Genomic DNA, 18476 nt, shown 5'->3' with positions numbered 1-18476 from the left:
ACACTAATCCCGTTGGCTCAGGGCCCCACCCTTATCACCTCCTTTAACCATAATTTCCTTAGTGGGCCCCATCTCCAAGTGTAGCCACACTGGAGGTTAAGGCTTCAGCATAGGAATTTTGGAGGGGACACAAGCATTCAGTCCATAAGAGTGGTCTCTTGCCCTCCTTTTTAGTTTTGGCATATTTTCACCTGATCCTGCCTTGGTAATCTGTGTTCTTCTGTTGCTTTTTTGAAATTCTGTGCTTCTGGCTGTGCTGAGCCACCCACTGTCTTGTGGCCCATCCTGCCCTGCCCTCCCTTTTCTTAGGAAGCTAAACTTCAGTATCTTTTTGTGAGAGATTTCAGAAAAAAGCCGCCTAATAGACCCATTTACACAGAGGTGTGAATGACGGGATGTAAAGTGCTGCTCAGAGATGTCTCCCAGAACCAGTAGCAGCAGCTTCTGGGAGTTTTCTAGAAATGCAAATTCTCAGGTCCACCCCTGGAATGAAGCAGAATCTGGGGAGGTGTCACAGCCATCTGTGTTTTAACAAACCTCCATGCTGGGTGATTTTTTTTACCGACCCTCAAGTTTGAATAACACTTTTTATCTTAGAAGAGAATGCTGAACTGAAGAGAGTGAGATCTCTCTGGCGAGCTTTAGGCACTGTGACAGATACTTTTGGACAGAGAGGCTTTTTGTGTCCTGGGCACTGTACCCGGTACTTTTAATTGTATTACTTATTAATTTTCTCAGAACTCCTGAGGTCCAGCTTGTCTCCAATGTAATGATGTCACTGTGTACAAGAATTTTTAATAGATATAAATATTTTCTCCTACTCTTTCCCTAGCAAATGCAAATTAAAATGATTTCAACATACTAACAGTTTCTTATATTCACCTAGTTTCAGCTTATAAAGCATTTTCCTCACCTCTATGTCATATCAATTTGATAATAGAGGAGTCTTGTGACTCTTGCTTCATACTCAGAATTCTAAGGTTCAAGAAGTTTACTTGATTTACGCAGCATCACATAGTTTGTAAAAGGGGCAGACATCCTAGTCCTTTGACCTGAAGTCTAGTGACGTATATGTGTGTGTGTGATGTTGTGTCTGCATTCCTACGCTTCTTGAACTAGGGGGGCAAATGGTACTTTCCCAGGCATTTGTTAAGACTTGCCAGGTCTTTGTATGTCTTTGAGAAGCAGTCTTCAAAGCTAATGGTCACTAGTGAGGAAGAGTTAGGGTAGATAGCCTATTATGGCTCTGAGTGAAGAAATGAGTTTGTTTGAGTGCTTACTTTTTTCCTCTCACGGCCTAACTTATTTTGGACCATGAATCCCTTGGTGATAACAATGAAGCCTCCTTACATTACTTGGGGTATTTGGCCAGGACTGGGGTGTTGTGTGGCAGAAGATAGCACACCTCTTTTCTCCCTGTGCTGAAAAAATTTATTTTTTTTTTTCCTTTTTTTTTTTTCCATTTATTTTTATTAGTTGGAGGCTAATTACTTTACAACATTGCAGTGGTTTTTGTCATACATTGAAATGAATTAGCCATGGATTTACATGTATTCCCCATCCTGGTCCCCCCTCCCACCTCCCTCTCCACCCCATCCCTCTGGGTCTTCCCAGTGCACCAGGCCTGAGCACTTGTCTCATGCATCCAACCTGGGCTGGTGATCTGTTTCACCCTAGATATACATGTTTCGAGTGCTGTTCTCTTGAAACATCCCACCCTCGCCTTCTCCCACAGAGTCCACAAGTCTGTTCTATACATCTGAGTCTCTTTTTCTTTTTTTGCATATAGGGTTATCGTTACCATCTTTCTAAATTCCATATATATGTGTTAGTATACTGTAATGGTCTTTATCTTTCTGGCTTACTTCACTCTGTATAATGGGCTCCAGTTTCACCCATCTCATTAGAACTGATTCAAATGAATTCTTTTTAATGGCTGAGTAATATTCCATGGTGTATATGTACCACAGCTTCCTCATCCATTCGTCTGCTGATGGGCATCTAGGTTGCTTCCATGTCCTGGCTATTATAAACAGCGCTGCGATGAACATTGGGGTGCACGTGTCTCTTTCGGATCTGGTTTCCTCAGTGTGTATGCCTAGAAGTGGGATTGCTGGGTCATATGGCAGATCTATTTCCAGCTTTTTAAGGAATCTCCACACTGTTTTCCATAGTGGCTGTACTAATTTGCATTCCCACCAACAGTGTAAGAGGGTTCCCTTTTCTCCACACCCTCTCCAGCATTTATTGCTTGTAGACTTTTGGATAGCGGCCATCCTGACTGGCGTGTAATGGTACCTCATTGTGGTTTTGATTTGCATTTCTCTGATAATGAGTGATGTTGAGCATCTTTTCATGTGTTTTTTTGCCATCTGTATGTCTTCCTTGGAGAAATGTCTGTTTAGTTCTTTGGCCCATTTTTTGATTGGGTCATTTATTTTTCTGGAATTGAGCTGCAGGAGTTGCTTGTATATTTTTGAGATTAATCCTTTGTCTGTTGCTTCATTTGCTATTATTTTCTCCCAATCTGAGGGCTGTCTTTTCACCTTGTTTATAGTTTCCTTTGTTGTGCAAAAGCTTTTAAGTTTCATTAGGTCCCATTTGTTTATTTTTGCTTTTGTTTCTAAAATTCTGGGATGTGGGTCATAGAGGATCCTGCTGTGATTTATGTCGGAGAGTGTTTTGCCTATGTTCTCCTCTAGGAGTTTTATAGTTTCTGGTCTTACATTTAGATCTTTAATCCATTTTGAGTTTATTTTTGTGTATGGTGTTAGAAAGTGTTCTAGTTTCATTCTTTTACAGGTGGTTGACCAGTTTTCCCAGCACCACTTGTTAAAGAGGTTGTCTTTTTTCCATTGTATATCCTTGCCTCCTTTGTCGAAGATAAGGTGACCTGAAAAAATTTAAAGATAAAATAAAGGACTGAGTTAGATAGAAGGTTAAAATATCCCTCTCATGGTTGATGAGGGCTGAGTTAGGGGATTTACCAGAGAATGAGAGCCCAGTGAACCTGCGAGTCCTGAACCCCGGATTAGGCAGATTCAGCCGCTCACGTCAGCGCTGCACCATGGCAGTCATTCTCCTAGAGGAGCATGGTGGAGTTTGTTCTCACTGGCAGGCGGTGACTTCTAAGGAGGAAGAAGGGCAGAGCAAGGCCAAGTGCCCTCTTCAGTTTATTCTTTTTAAATTCACCACCAGAGGGAGCAAAGAGTGTGTATATGTTGAGGAGAGAGGAGAGACAGGGCATCGACCGACCGTGGTTGGATAACTGAAAGGACTCAGGACTCCACAGACTTCTCCCGCGCTCAGTCAAGGAGACTTTCATAAAGGTAAAGGGGACAGGACTCAGGACGAAGATGGCAGAGGAAATCATCGAAGGTTCAAGAACTTCAGGCAGGGTCCTTCCGGGTCTTTTCTCAGTTGTACAGATGTGCATGTGTCTTCAGATTACACATCACCGAGATATGAGTGAATCGTCACCTTTTCAGGGTAGCCCAGGCACGTGTTTACCAAGGGGGTCATTTTATACCACACTGGTCACGTGGCTAAAGTCAGGCTGTGTAACTGATTAAACGGCATGCCAACCATCCATCTCTCCATCTCTTAAAACAGTCTAGACGCCTGGAGATTTAGAGCCTTAAGAGTCGCGTTGTAAATGACTAGCTGGCACCTTGCATCCCTGACAGGTCCGTAAGCCCTGAAGATAAGTATATTGCTGCTCCAGTTCTGCTGTGGAAGACGCAGAGCCTTTCCTTCACCTAACTTTGGTCAGGCTACTGAACCTTCCCCTGGGCCCCATCTGTACACTTGGTTGGAAAATCTGGTTTTAGCAAGAACCCTGCTAAGTGAGGTTAGCAAGAACCCCCCACCCTCAATATCTGATCAAATTCCTCATCTTCCACCATCCTTCCCAGGTGATGTCTGATCACCACGGTCTGTCTTCAGTAAGAATCCTTTTGATTGGTTTAGCCAGAGCCTCCTTCACCCCGGTGTTTCATCTTAGTAATTTTGTACCCACCAACCTCCCACCTTGCTCATTGGGTACAAATTCCCACCTGCTGTACCTGGAGTTGAGTGTGACCTCTCTCCCCCACTATAAAATCCCATTACAGTGGTCCCTATAACTTCTGCCAAACCCCTAAATAAGATTGGCCTCACCATCTTTAACAAGTGTCATGGAATATATTTTTCTTTGACAGTCATGGTGGCATGACTCAGGTAGGATCAGATTCATCACTGGACCCCCGACCTCTCATTCTGGACCCTAAGTATGCACCTGCAAAGCACTCTTCTTCAGTCCTGACTGATTGGGGATCCATTGGTGAGTCTGACTCCTGAACCTTTGCTCCAGACAAATGTCCACTGAAACTGGTAAAGATAGACTTGATTCTTAAGATTTTGAGTGTATACTTTGAAGTTGGGTCAGAGTCCCAGGCTTCTTTTGACAGGTACTTCCTGGGCTGGCAGCTCTCCGTGGCTCCTTGTTCTGATTGGGGATTACTCCCTGGCTCCCTGGGCTGGAAGTCCCTTCCTCTTGGCTCTACGTGAGGTCTCTCTTTTCTCTTTCTTGTCTCTGGCTTCTCCCATTGGAACTTCTCAGCCAACTAAACCACCTCTTCTCCCATCCTGCTGACTCTCTACTATGCCAGCTCTGTCTGTTTCCTTTCTTCTTAACATGTTTTGCTGAGCGTAATTTGGAACTTTGTTGGTGTCTTTGGGAAACTTGAGAGCAGATTGACTGCTCCCTCCTCGTTGCTTCTGCTCCTCCTTTCTCTTCCTGCTACCGTCAATCTCCCCTGCCACCTCATTCCCTAGATCCTTCGATATGTCCCACTTTGAACCCCCACCTCCTCCATCCCTCTGTCTACCCCCAACAGACTTCAGACTTTCCCCTTCCATGGCAGCGCCTCAGCTTCCCACAGTCATTTTCATTTTTAGTTCCTTGTCCTTCATCAGGGGCTCTCACGAAACTCAAGTAGCTCTGAAAATAACTCTACTTGAGTCTGAAAAGAACAAATGGAAATAGGTTGTATGACTCACGTGGGTTTTGGAAACATCCAGAAAGCAGTAAGATGTCTCCTCAGTCACCTGCCTAAAATTTAGACCACGGCAAAGGAAGATTACATACCATGGTGAAAGAAAATCTTGAAAATCTCCTCCAGAAATACTGATAGGCAGGTAACCTTAACTTGTTTTATTTGCCAGAGTCAATTCAGTTGAAAATACAAAATGGAGATAAACCACTGAGATTATATTGCTGCTTTACTAACTCATGGCTAAAATTTTAAAATGAAAACCATGTTTTCTATTTGTGTCTGTCTGTATGTTTATATATGTCTATGTGTATGTATACATGTGAGAGTTTATTCCTGCTGAAAATGAATCACATTAATTTATAAAATCCCGTAAAAAATCCAATTCAAATAGGTTTAGAGGTGGAATGAGCACTTATATAAATTATTTTCTTAAAACTCTGGGGAATACAGACACTAACCCAAATTTTTTTTTTTTTTTAAGTTCACATGATCTCGAATAATCTTTTTGCTGGTTTTTATAGTGAAGATACAATTGTTGATAAACTCTGACAACTTCAGAGTTGTCAAATACGTAATGCAGATATGCGGTTTTTTCCTACCTTTGTTTACTATTCAGATAAGCTTGTTATCTCTAACAGATGTTTAAGATTATAAATTATAAATAGACCCGAAGAACAAGATATATAATAAAAAAGGAATTGCTTGATGTCAAGCATGGCAGTTAAAAACAAAGGGGGAAGAACCATAAATATATAATTAAAAAAAATTTTTTTTGCTTTTGTGATTTTTAAAATTTTTGGATACTTGCTTGATTTGTCAATAAGAAAAACAACTTAATATGGTGGATCGCTAGCTAGCTTTGTTTAATTACTGGCTCATGAAATTTTCATGACTCATTCAAGAATAATTGTTCAGAACAAATAAAATAAATAGATGTAAGTGGCATAGAAGTTAGTAAGTGAACTTTTCAATGGTAATTAAGTTTTATGTCTCTTTAAAAATGATTTCAAAAGTTTTTTTTCATAACTTGAAACCTAAAAGCTATACTAAGTTAAAGATGGATGATCATTGACTAGATAATTTCTAAATAAGATAAAATATTGAAATATTAATTGCTGAAGAAAAATTTAATTTTATTTACTTTGGCATCTTGTTTTTATGTGGTAGAGAGAAGCTAAGTGTATTTGTGTCTGTTGATAAGCATGAGAAATTATACTGTGAAAAAGATACATCTTGAGAAATTATGAAATGTATTAATAAATTTTCTACAGAATGATAGCATGTAGCAGACAGTTTGCAATTGCCTGCTTTTTAGCTTTTACTGAAAATTAGGATTACTAATGACTAAAATCTAATCAATATACATAAATGAAGCTATTAGGAATAATAAAGGTAAAGAAAACAAACTATATGCAAGGAAAATAAGGTGTATTTTTGATAAGGAAGGATATAAAAGATATGTTTTGCTAAGGGAAAAAGAGAATAATTTTGTCCCAAAGTAGAATAAATGGTTGTTCCAGAATGACAAAGAAGAAAAATGTGGAACAAAAACTGAGTGATATAAAAAAATATGTGGAAAAGGGACCTTGGAAAAATAATCTTTCCTTGTGTGGTCAAAATTGGAAACTGTTGGATGGATTTATTTGTAAGGTTTTTTGGTTTGTTAGTTTGTTTAATTTGCCTAGTATTAATAGTACATTGATGCAAAACCAGAATTTGGTTTTCTTTTTTCTGTTAAAACAAGGTTTCCTTAGATTATTGGTTTAGTTGTTTTTCTTTATGTTTAAGTACATAGCTTGAGAAGATAAGATGTGTTTTAAGATAATTTCCTATGTGACATGTGTTTATAAGGTCTTTGATTATGTGAGAAAACCAAATCTCAGTATTAAGAGAACTGAGTTTTTTTTTTTTTTTTTTTAATAACTGTGTAGCTTTCTGTGTTTGTCTTTGAAATTTTTTAATTGTGACTTTGGCTAAATGGACAGCTAAGTGTTGTTTCACAGTGACACTTGTGATCCAGTTTAGTCAAATGTTGAAACCTTTTGGCATGTTTGAAAATTTCCCCAAATCAAGTTCTAGTTGGAGTTTTTTTGACCTCAAACTAACTTTGAGATTTCTCAAATGGATCTTGGAAAATCTCAAAGGATTTGTTTCTCTCCTTACAAAAAGGGATACTGAACTAATAAGGCTTATTTGATATGTTAACGCATCTTATTTTTCATAGGAGTATAGTTATTTGCAGAAGTCAGTTAAAGTCTGCCCTTGTTGTAACAAGAAACAATTGGAAACCTTGGTTTTATTACCAGGGCTTTGATTGTAGTGTCATATTTGAGAATGATGTGTGTTGAATCAGATACGACCAGATAGCTTTAAGGAACTAAGGTTGACTTTAAGAAGGCAATGTTTATACAGCTCCCCTTGAAAAAACTGGCCTGTTCTGGCTTATAGGATTTTCTGCCTTACAGGTGAGTAAGGAAGATCATTTGTGGCAGGGCCAGGAACCTCAGGATATTTGGGGGACCTCAAGAAAAGAGTTTACCCAAATCTATAGATATTGTAGGCATATCTGGTGGCAAGTTCTTGACTTGGCTTCCTAGCCTTAAGAGTCTTTGGTTCCTTCTGAAATGCTGTAGCAAAGCAAATTCAAATGAAATACTATATGGTCAATCACTGTTTTTACTGTACTTATGTGAATAACTAGGCCAGATTTAATGAGACCAGACTCATGTGCAAACAAATTAGTCTTACTTTATCTTTCACAGAAGTGGGGGTGACTGTAGAGAGAATGTGGGTTTTTTTGTGTGTTTCAATGGAAAACAGTAGTGAACTGTTGCTGCTTTCATCTTGCATATTTTGCCATCTTTACCAAATCCCAAATTCTTCTTCAGTATCTGGCTATAACCCTCTAAGTTATCATTTCCAATTTTTATCCTTTCTGACTTGGAGTCATTGAGAACTAAATTCGCCCTTCTCTTGAAACTCTAAGCTGCAGCTGGAAGATTGATGGAGCCTTCAAAAAAAAGTCTGTTTGAATAGATCACATGTAGGCAATCTTTATGCTTCCTGTGGTGTGGGCCACTCAGGAAGTTCATCAGAATACCTGATGCTGTCACCACTGACATTCAAACCAGGAAAATTGGTCAGGTGGCCAGTGCCGCTTTCACTGTACTATCTGAAGATGCCCTAAGTTCAAGTGTAAAAAAAATCTTGATGGCTGCCCACTGAGCTCAGAAACTCGGTTTCTAACTATTCAGCTTTGTTTTTCTTTTATTTTCATAGAAACTCCCCTCATTAACTGCCTGACTGCTAGCTCCACCCAGTAAATATCCCCTTCTACCAAGTTCCAACAGATGATTCAGCTGGTCTGTAATGAACAAAAGACAACTGAATGAGGAAATGGGCTTGTATTATTCAGAGGAAAGAAGAATATAATTTCTCTCCTTAAACAAGAGAGGAGACTGACAAAGATTTTTTGCTTGACCAAACTTCAGTTAGGTTCCAGAACCTTCTCCAAGGCCTATCAGTGTGGTTTGTTGTAAAATCTAGTTTTAGAAAAAAATCCCCCTCTCCCTCCATATCTGATCACTCTGGATGTCTGATCAAGTTCTTTATCCTCCACCCCACTTCCCTGCCCAGTGATGTCTGGTTACCCTGGCTTGTCTTCAGCAAGACTTTGTTAGGTTGGTTTAGCCAGAATGCTCCTCACCCCTGATGTTTCCTCTTAGGAGTTTTCCATCCACTGACCCCCACTGTGCTCCTTGGCTGAAAATTCCCACAGTATTCCCATGCTGTATTTGCAGTTGAGCCTGCTCTTTCTCCCCACCCCCTGTAAAATCTCTTTGCAGTGGTCCCTATTCTTAACATTGATAATAAAGTCAGCTTTACTGTCTTCAAGTGTCATTGGATTTTTTTTTTTTTTTTGGTAATAAAGCTAACCCTGTCTTTGCACATGTGGTTTACACTGCGGATCTCCCTTAGCATGGGAGGAAGATTCAAGAATCAGCAATAATTGCTTCTTTAAATAATGGACAGAAATTTTGCCCCTGTACTTAGAGATCAGAGGCAATGAGTGCTGCTTCTTTATGCAGGACATTTAAAAAAGGGTAAAATAATTTATTTTCTTCTGGAAATATGATGTATGATATAACCAAATTTATACTTTTCCTACGAGAAGAATCAGAAAACTTTAAGGACATTACAAATGTTTTTTGCAATCAGTGTTTTATGACCATGAGAACAGAAGCGCAACTCAAACATTTCTTTCCGATTGGAATGTACACGATTTCAGATGCAAGTCCATTCATGGGCTTTATGTTTTATGGCAGCTCCTTCTTTAAACAACAATTTATCAGGTGAATGTTTTTATTCCTGCATCTCTTCTAGGAATAATGTCTTATAAAAGTTGTGTTCTTAGCTGTAAAGAGATAAAATAATCTTATATGGTGTGTTTTATTCTTCTTGCAGAGACCTTTTACCCAAAGATTTTGTAGTTTATACCTACAACAAAGAAGGGGCTCTGATCTCTGACTACCCTAATGTACAGGTAATTTATTTTCCTCTTGGCCCTATACAGAGTTTGAAACAATTATAATTTTAAAGTGCATTCTCTTCAGCTGCTCTGGACTGTAACCCGAGGGTGTCCTTTGATATGATAATATATGGTGGTGTCCTGGGGTGGGAGTGGTGGGTACATTGACATAGATTAAACTGTACCTTATAGCTCTTCTGGTTCTTCATGGTCAAGTGTTTTTTTAAAAGACCAGGAAAATAATCTTCTACTTAATGATAACCCCTACTGATCATGAAGGGGAAAAGTTTGATTTAATTTTTGATTTTGCTGAACCTTGATGAATAAAGCACATCTCAACTTCCTTATTAAACCATTTGACTTACCATTAGTAAAGAACAAGCACTTGTTTGCTATTAGACGTTCTACTTTTTTGTTGAGAATTCTTTTCTAAAGAAGTGTGGTCTTCTCTGCATCAGAGGACAGAGTATTCCTGAAGATAGAACTGGAGGAATATGTGAAATAATTGACAGATGTCGACTTTGACTTTATGTATTATTTAATTAGAGCATAAGCATTTCTAATTTTAGTTGGAAAGAATGTCTTAAAGTCCCTTTTGGCAGTTAGGTATTGTCTGTTATTATTATTATTTTTTGCTATAGTTTTCAGGAGAAATCTTTACCCCTGTTAAGCATGTATTGTTTTTCCCCTGAGTTTTGTTACATTATGCTCGGTAGACTTGTGTTAGTTTTGTACTTTTGCAGCACTCTTCAAATAAATAGAAGGCAAAAGCTTTATTTTAGATTATTTATGAGACTTTTTAAAAAAAAGGCAATGCTGACTCAACCTGTCCTTTTCTGGCCAATTTTCTGATTTTTTTATCTTAGTGTTCTGTTTGTTGTTTTATTTTATTTTATATTTTTGAAAAGTGCGTTGCTTTGTATGTTTTATTGTTTGTCTGGTGTTGAACAGCAAAATAGTAGAGCAGTTTAAATGTATTGATAGCATTAACCGGACCGCAGATCATCCATTCATCCATCCATCCACCCAGTCATCCTTCTGAAGATTACTGTAGCATAAGACCAAAGACCACATAATTTATGCCGCTCAATGAAAGCAGTGATTTTTTACAAAGGCATTCTTTTTCTCTTGGAGATGTTTCTTGGCCTGGATTTTGGTGACACATACTGCTTGGACTTGATTCCTGTCTCTATTATTTATTCACTGGTCAAGTTTCTTTAACCTGTTTGTGCCTTAGTGTCCTCACCTTTAAATGGGAATGATAATTATAACTTCATGGGCTTATTAGAAGTTTAAATGAGTCAATACTGGTAAGAAATTTACTAGTCAGTCCAACAACTATGAACTCGGTAAATATTTTTTGTTACTATTATTGAAAGTTTATATTATATGGAAATTTATGCAACTTTTATAAAGTATTACGATTTAATTATGTTTTCTTGGGTGTTTGAAAAATATAAACTAAGACAGATGAAGCCTTTCACTTATTGGCCATTGAATATACATAGTTTCAGATAGATAAAAATGGAATAATTTTGAATTCAGATAGATAAAAGTGTGAATGTGGATCTGAACTAGCAATTAAACTTTGGTACTAGGATTTTTCTGTGTGTGACAACATTGTGAGATATCATGGTGACATAGACATTTAACGTTCATAAAATGCAGTTAAGTCACACTGAAAAATATAAATGCTTTCCCTTGTGATTCTTCTATTTAAATTAATTTGTAAATCTCTCATGTGGCTTTCATCATCGGCATCTTTTGCAAGGCCATATTTTTTACAAAGAGACACAGTTTTAATAACCACTTGATATGAGTTGCTGTGTGAAGTCAAAACTCCAAATTAGTATTAGTCTTAGACCTTTGAGTACCTTGCAGATGCATTAGAAAGTGCCTTAACTAACTCCCTCTATTAATGAATGCTCCTTCCTTCCTCTGAAAAGACTGCCCCAAGCTCGCTGGCTCTTGTGGCAGGAGGCTATTCTCAAATAGTTATGAGTACTCTTGCTCCCAGTAGTTGAGTATTTTCGCTTATAGTTTGTGTGTTTCCTAACTGTTTTTGTCATTTTACCTTTACTATAATCATCGGCTGCAGTTAGGTGTTTTGCAAACTTGCAAAATAAGATTCGTTGTTTTTTTAAAAACTAAATGGAAGGTTTTGGAAAGATTTAATAAAGCCAAGTTATTAGAGAAATATCATCAAGCTGGTAGATTAAGTGATCAAGGGCTAAATTTCAGTCATGTCAAATGATGAGCCCTTCCATAGTAATTGAAATGAGAAGCTTCACTGATAAATTTAACTCACAAGTTTAATTTTGTGAGTTACTGTGTTACTGTTTTGTAAGTGCTACTCCATCTGTAATAGAAGAGATATTTCTTTCCCTCTGGTGAGAAGACAAACTCGAAGCTAGACTTTAACTTCAAAGTGCTACAAAGAAAAACAGTGGTTGTAAATAACCCCACACTGGAAAAAGCTGATGCTGGGAGGGATTGGGGGCAGGAGGAGAAGGGGACGACAGAGGGTGAGAGGGCTGGATGGCATCACCAATTCAATGGACATGAGTTTGAGTAAACTCCAGGAGTTGGTGATGTACAGGGAGGCCTGGCATGCTGAGGTTCATGGGGTCGAAAAGAGTCAGACACGACTGAGTGACTGAACTGAACTGAACTGGAAAAAGCTGTAAAATGTTGAAATTTAGCCTGTGTTGTTTAGTGCATAATATTTTCAGAAATTCTCACATTAGTTGCAGGAATAATAGAAAACAGTCATGTATACCCTTAACCTAGATTCTCTGAGTGTTAATATTTATCACATGTACTTTATCCTTTCCTCTCTATTTTTTTCCCCCTGAAGAGTATGTTGTACACCTGGTGTCCCTTTACCCTTTAAATACTTCAGTGTAAATATCCTAGAAACAAGAAATTCAAAAGAAGTCACTGTAGTATAGTTCTCAGAATTAGGAAGTTAACATTGAAGCAACACTGTTATTCAATTACAGACCTTATTGATATTTGTTTTAGTCCATTATCCTAATGATGTACTTTATAGTGAAAGAAAATTCAAGTTCATGTGTTGCGCCAAGCAGTCTCCCATCTCTTTTAGTCTGGAAATCCTTGGTCTTCCCCTGTATTTCATGATATTGGCATTTTTGAGAAGTACAGGCCAAGGTCTTGTAGAATGTCCTGCAGTTGAGTTTGTGTGATGTTTACACACAATCAGATTCGGGTTGTGCACCTTTGGCAGGGATCCACCCTGAAGGGTTCCCGGTATGTATCATGACCATGTCCTGTATGTAGTTTCCCACTGACAGTGTTAGCCTTGATGATTAAGGAGTTGTCTGCTCAGTTTCTTCTTTGTGAAGTTGCTGTTTTTGCTTTTTTAGTTAATCTTTTGGCTAGATATTTTGAGCTTTGTAACTATCTCATTACTTCTCAAATTTTTACTCACTGGCTTCAGTATTTAATATTTGCCTCAGTTGTTATGGTGGTTGTTAAAATGGTGATTTCCTAACTTCATCAGTGCCTCTGTATGCATTGATGGTTTCTACTGTCAAGAAGAGTTTTTCCTTCTTATTTGTTTATATCAGCATTGATGCATGGGTTCTTTCTTTATCATGAGTGAAATTGAAGTCTTTTCATTTATATAAGGACATTCTTATACCTTTTGTGAATTGTCTGTTCAACTCTTTTGCACCATCTTCTGTTGGATTTAATCTTTCTCCTTTAATGTTTCAAAGTTCTTTGTATTATACTATAGTATAGATTTAGCTATGATACAAGTTACAAATAATTCCCTGCAGTCTGTGAGTTGTCTTTTTACTTTTTCTTGGTGTTTCTTTTAATGTAGAAGTTTTAAAATCTTTTTTATTTTCTTAATGCAGTAAAAATGGTCAGTCTTTCCTCCTGTTACCTCAAGATTTTGAGTGATAGAAAGTCTTTCTACACCAGGTTAAAGAGGAATTCAGCTATGCTTTCTTTTAGTTCTTGCATAGGGTCATATTTTTTAGTGTTTCGATTTGACCATTTGGAGCTTTTTCTTCTTTTTTTTTTAAATTTTTTGCTTTCATATGGGTGCACATGTATCTCCCCATCCTGAACCTCCCTCCCCATCCCAGTCCTGGAGCGTATTCATATGTATAATGTGAGGTATGGATCTATTTTTATTCCTTCTCAAATGTCTAATCCGTGGGCTGAGCACCACTTATTAAAAGTGCATCTTTTCCTCAGTGGTTTGAGATAACCACTTTTATCATATAAGGTTCCACATGTATTTTGGTCTGTTTTGAGACTGTGTTCTGCTTCACTGGTTGGTCTCTCAGTTAATGCACCACCAGGATCCTACTGTTTTGATCATTAAGGGCTGGTGATACGTCATAATATCTGGCAAGGTTAGTCCTCCTCCTCCTTCTCCTACTCCCCTTAGCTGTTTTTTTTTTTTTTTTTTAGTGTTTTAAAGAGGAGAAAAATCTCCTTGTGTACTAAAAAAATCTGATATTAATAAGTGATATGCTTATATTTCCACTGGTCAATTTCTTGCTCAAAATGAAGAATAAAGGGCCTTTAATTTATCATGATGGTTAAATGTATACTAACAACTGTAGCATAATCAATATGCTTAGGCAGAAAACGAAAGTGAAAGTCACTGTTTTTGCCACGTACTGAGTGTTTTCCCCCTTGGTGCCACCAGTCTGTCACAAGGCCCTCTTCTGCATTGGATTTCAGTTGGCCACTGTGGTGTCTTCTTATCTGTGATTGAAAATGTTAAACATGACATCATGCTGCCTTGTTCCGCTTCTCGGTTTAAAGGTTATTGAGGTAGAGTTGTTTGTACTTGGTATCCTCTGGACTTCTGCCTTAAAAATTTGGCAGAAATTCAAATTCTTTGTACCCATAGGGTGATAGTAGACAGTCTGAAGATAGTCCAAAGAATGCCATGTGATAATTATGGGATGCCAATAATAGAATTGGAGAAGGAAATGGCAACTCACTCCAGTATTCTTGCCTGGAGAATCCCACAGACAGAGGAGCCTGGCAGGCTACAGTGCATGGGGTGTCAAGAGTCAGACATGACTTAGCGACCAAACCAAGAATAGAATAAGAAGTTTAGTTGATTGGCCTTAAATAATTTTTAGTTCTGCACTCTCTATGATGATTTTCAGCAAAGTAATAGTGTTTTGAAGATGACACTTTTTTTTTTAATCATTTAGAATCATTGTCATTATCGGGGATATGTGGAGGGCACTTATGATTCATCCATTGCACTCAGTGACTGTTTTGGACTCAGGTAAGGAACTTTCTTTATCAGCATTTTTTCATTCCCTTAATTCTTTTCCCTTTACCTATCTCTGTCTCCAGATCAAGTCATTTTAGGGTACTCAAATTTAGATTTTACTTTGATGTTCCTGAAGGCCTTTCTGTGTTTCAGATGTCATTCTTGGCATGTTTATTTAGGACAGTATTGCAGGTGATGAATTTTAGTACCTACATAAAAAATTTCATTTTTTTGAGACCACTAAATTTTGCTAATTAAAAACAAAGTATACTTTAAATTTCTGTCACCTTTTAGGTTTATATAACTTTTACTTCTGTTCTTTCATCTAAGTTTCATAATGACTGTGAGAAGGGGCTGATTGCTTCCATATTTAGGTGAGCAAGCTGAGGTTCAGAGAAATCTTACCATGTGTCAAGTGAAGTGATAATAATATTAAATTTATTAAGGGCCTGGCAGTATCACACTGGACTGGTTGATTGGTTACATGATTGATTGAACTAATAACTATTACTTTAAATTCTCAAGCAAACTATATGAGATGGTGATGAGTACTATCTCCATCTAAACTATGACACTTGTAGAACAATTACTGTGTTCCAGGTAGTGTCCTTAGTATTTTTTGCACTCATTAAATAGTTTTCAGGACAACTCTAGGGAGAATGTCTACTAAGGCTAGTAGGAAACATTTAGGATTCAAACTTTGGTCCTCTGGCCTCCAGGCTTCATATTTTAAGCCACTATTCTGAATTGCCTTTCTTTATACAGTGGTCTCACAGAGGGGTTAAGTAACTTTCAGGCCAGTATGAGCTTTTAATTTAGGGCTGCCCAACTCTAAAACCTCTCAATTTTTCTCAGGACCATGTTATCCCTTCTTACATATGTTAAGAACTAGGACTTGAATTCATGTTTCTTAATTCCTTTTCCTGTGTTTTTTTTTTTTTTTCCCACATCCTAAAAAATTGTGTATGTGTAATACAACACTTAGAGGCTTGCTGCATATAGAGAATGTGAGTTATGGGATTGAACCCCTGCAGAACAGCTCTCATTTTGAGCACATCTTTTATCGAATGGATGATGTCCACCAAGAGCCTCTGAAATGTGGGGTTTCCAACAAAGTTATGGAAGAAGAAATCACAAAGGATGAAGAAGAGGAGCCTCCTAGCATCACTCAGCTACTTAGAGTAAGGAACTGATGTATTTCTTCATGGCTCTGACTCAGGTTTAAAAGCAATCATGTATTTGTGCATTAAACCAATACCTGTTATTACTGTGTTTCTGCCAGCTTTGTGCCAGACATTGTGATGGGTACCAGGGGATAAAAAGATGAGTAATATGTAGTTCTTGCCACCAAGTTGAATACAGTCAGACTTACGTGTTTTGGAAACGAGGGCTTAAGTCTTAAACAGTAACTGTATTTCTTTTTGTCATTGCTCTCTAATAATCCATTACCATGACTTTGAGAGAGCAGTGGACTTTTTAATGTGAATACCTTTACACAGATTGGAGCTCTAAAATGAGAGAGAGGGAGCGACAGAAAGGGAAAGAGAGAGATTGAGTTTTAGGACTTTAATGATCTCAGATGTTTTCCTGGGGCATTCGTGGTATCCATGTTTTGAGACTTCTTTAGGATTCCTTGGCTTCCTCTTGACAGGGATCTCTTAACCTGAGCTGTTTCTGGGACCAGAGGAACCTCAGTTGCAGACAAAGGCAGCTTTCTCTATAATGAGATGATGAAGCTTGTGCCTCTTCTAGGATATTTTAATTAACTCATACTAATTTATGGCATTGTTTTCTTCATCTCTTCTGCCATTCATTCTTTTGGTTCTTGGATGGTTCTTTTTAAGTTTAGTCATTGGAAAGCACTTAAATTTTAGCTCATTCTGTGCTTTACATGGGGGCTTCCCAGGTGGCACAGTGGTAAAGAATTTGCCTGCCAGTGCAGGAGATGTAGGAGAACGTGGGTTTGATCCCTGTGTCAGGAACATCCTATGGAGGAGGGCATGTCAGCCCACTGCAGTATTATTGCCTGGGGAATCACATGGACAGAGGAGCCTGATGGGCTACAGTCCATGGGGTTGCAAAGAGTTGGACACAACTGAGTGGCTGAGCATATATGTACAGTTTACATAAGTTTTTGAAAATCACAGAACTAGTCATTTTTTAAAAGTAGTGACCTTGTATGTCAGTGCAAATTGTAACTCAGTAAAACTGGAAGGAAAATAATAAAGGACAAGAACAAGAAAATAAAGTGCAGACCTTGTCCTTCCTTCTCCTTGGGTTATTAGCAGATATTCTTTTTTCCACTCTCAACAGAATAGTAGGACATCCAATTAAAATATAAGTCTATGTGTGTATAGTTTTGATATTAGAGAATCAATAGTTTATCTTTGGAAACTTGAATAACTCATGTTATCTTTAACTAGAATTTTTCTCAGAGCACTACAAATGGCATATATCACTTTTAAAAACACATGTTTTTTGGCCTTACTGATGTAGGATGTGTTAAAAATCATTTTATGAAATTCCTGTCAGACATAAAACAAGTGACTAGAGGTTAGGATAAGATCATTGTGTGTTAAAAATAGGAGTCTTATATGTAGTTGTCTTATATGTAGTCTGAAGAATGTAGTCTTTTAACTTTTTGTTTTCCTTTATGGTGTTTGTGTTTTCTGACAGAGAAAAAGAGACATCTTGCCGCAGACCCGCTATGTAGAGTTGTTCATCGTTGTAGAGAAGGAAAAGGTAGGATTGGTGACAGTTTTTCTCCTTTTTCATGAAAAGAAGGTGAGAAGTGAGGATCCCTTGAAGGAAATATGAAATACATTTATATTGATTTTTGTTAAATGACTTTTCCCTGTAATATTCATACATGATATTCATAATACATCCAGAACTGAATGTAACACTGACATTACCTCTACCTTTATTTTTACTGGTGATGTTTTTCCGCTGTTTCTTTTGGGTGATTTGCAAAATTAAACTTCTCCCTTCTTAGGAGGGAGCAGAGTTTAGATGATAAGTTTAGAAGGGAGCAGAGGAGAATGGGTCAGCTTAGCATTTACTATTTATTGCATTGTACGGGATAACATAGGACATTTTCCTTATTTATACTTAAGATTGTGCTTTACTCAACTAAGAAAAGTTACGTATTTATTTCAGCGTTTACAAGATTATTAATTTTAGATATAACTGCTATATATTTTAACCTATAGATTATTTGAAATGTTTTATCTGACTTCTGCCAGCTTTGCTGTTGCTATGAACCAAGTTGTTTGCAGAAACTTAACACAACTGACAAGTCATTTTTTATAATCTGCAGAGGCAGTTTTGAGAATCTATATGGTTTTTTTTTTTTAAAAACCCTTATTGTATATAGACTGGAAAATAATAAGCCATACTTTTAGGAGATAGAAATGTATTCTTATTTGTTCTTTATAGGTTTATTATCCTCAAGTATAGAAAGAAGCATAAGGCAATGTGAATAAGCATGAACTCTGTCCCAGATAATGTATTAAAGGTTCCAGTAGAATATGATGAACAAGTGATTAAAAAAAAGGAGACTTGAAATATTTTTTCTCATTACTTTCTCCACATAGGTAGAAAATGGTTTAAATAAAGTATTTGGATTCTTATCTTG

The 18476-nt window shown here is 37.5% G+C and overlaps 1 protein-coding gene across 1 annotated transcript in view; it reads left to right on the top strand.

Moving 5' to 3' along the window:
• Positions 1 to 18476, top strand: part of ADAM9 (ADAM metallopeptidase domain 9) — a 92883-nt gene that overhangs the window by 14831 nt on the left and 59576 nt on the right. Inside the window, exons 4-7 of the mRNA XM_020876267.2 lie at positions 9501 to 9579; positions 14775 to 14851; positions 15825 to 16020; positions 17516 to 17581. Coding sequence (XP_020731926.2) covers positions 9501 to 9579; positions 14775 to 14851; positions 15825 to 16020; positions 17516 to 17581 — 418 coding nt within the window. The remainder of the gene's footprint in view (positions 1 to 9500; positions 9580 to 14774; positions 14852 to 15824; positions 16021 to 17515; positions 17582 to 18476) is intronic.

Source organism: Odocoileus virginianus, chromosome 32 (assembly GCF_023699985.2).
Source record: "Odocoileus virginianus isolate 20LAN1187 ecotype Illinois chromosome 32, Ovbor_1.2, whole genome shotgun sequence".
Lineage (NCBI taxonomy): Eukaryota > Metazoa > Chordata > Mammalia > Artiodactyla > Cervidae > Odocoileus > Odocoileus virginianus.
The sequence above is the reverse complement of the archived record's forward strand: the minus strand, read 5'-3'. Positions and strand labels throughout refer to the sequence as shown.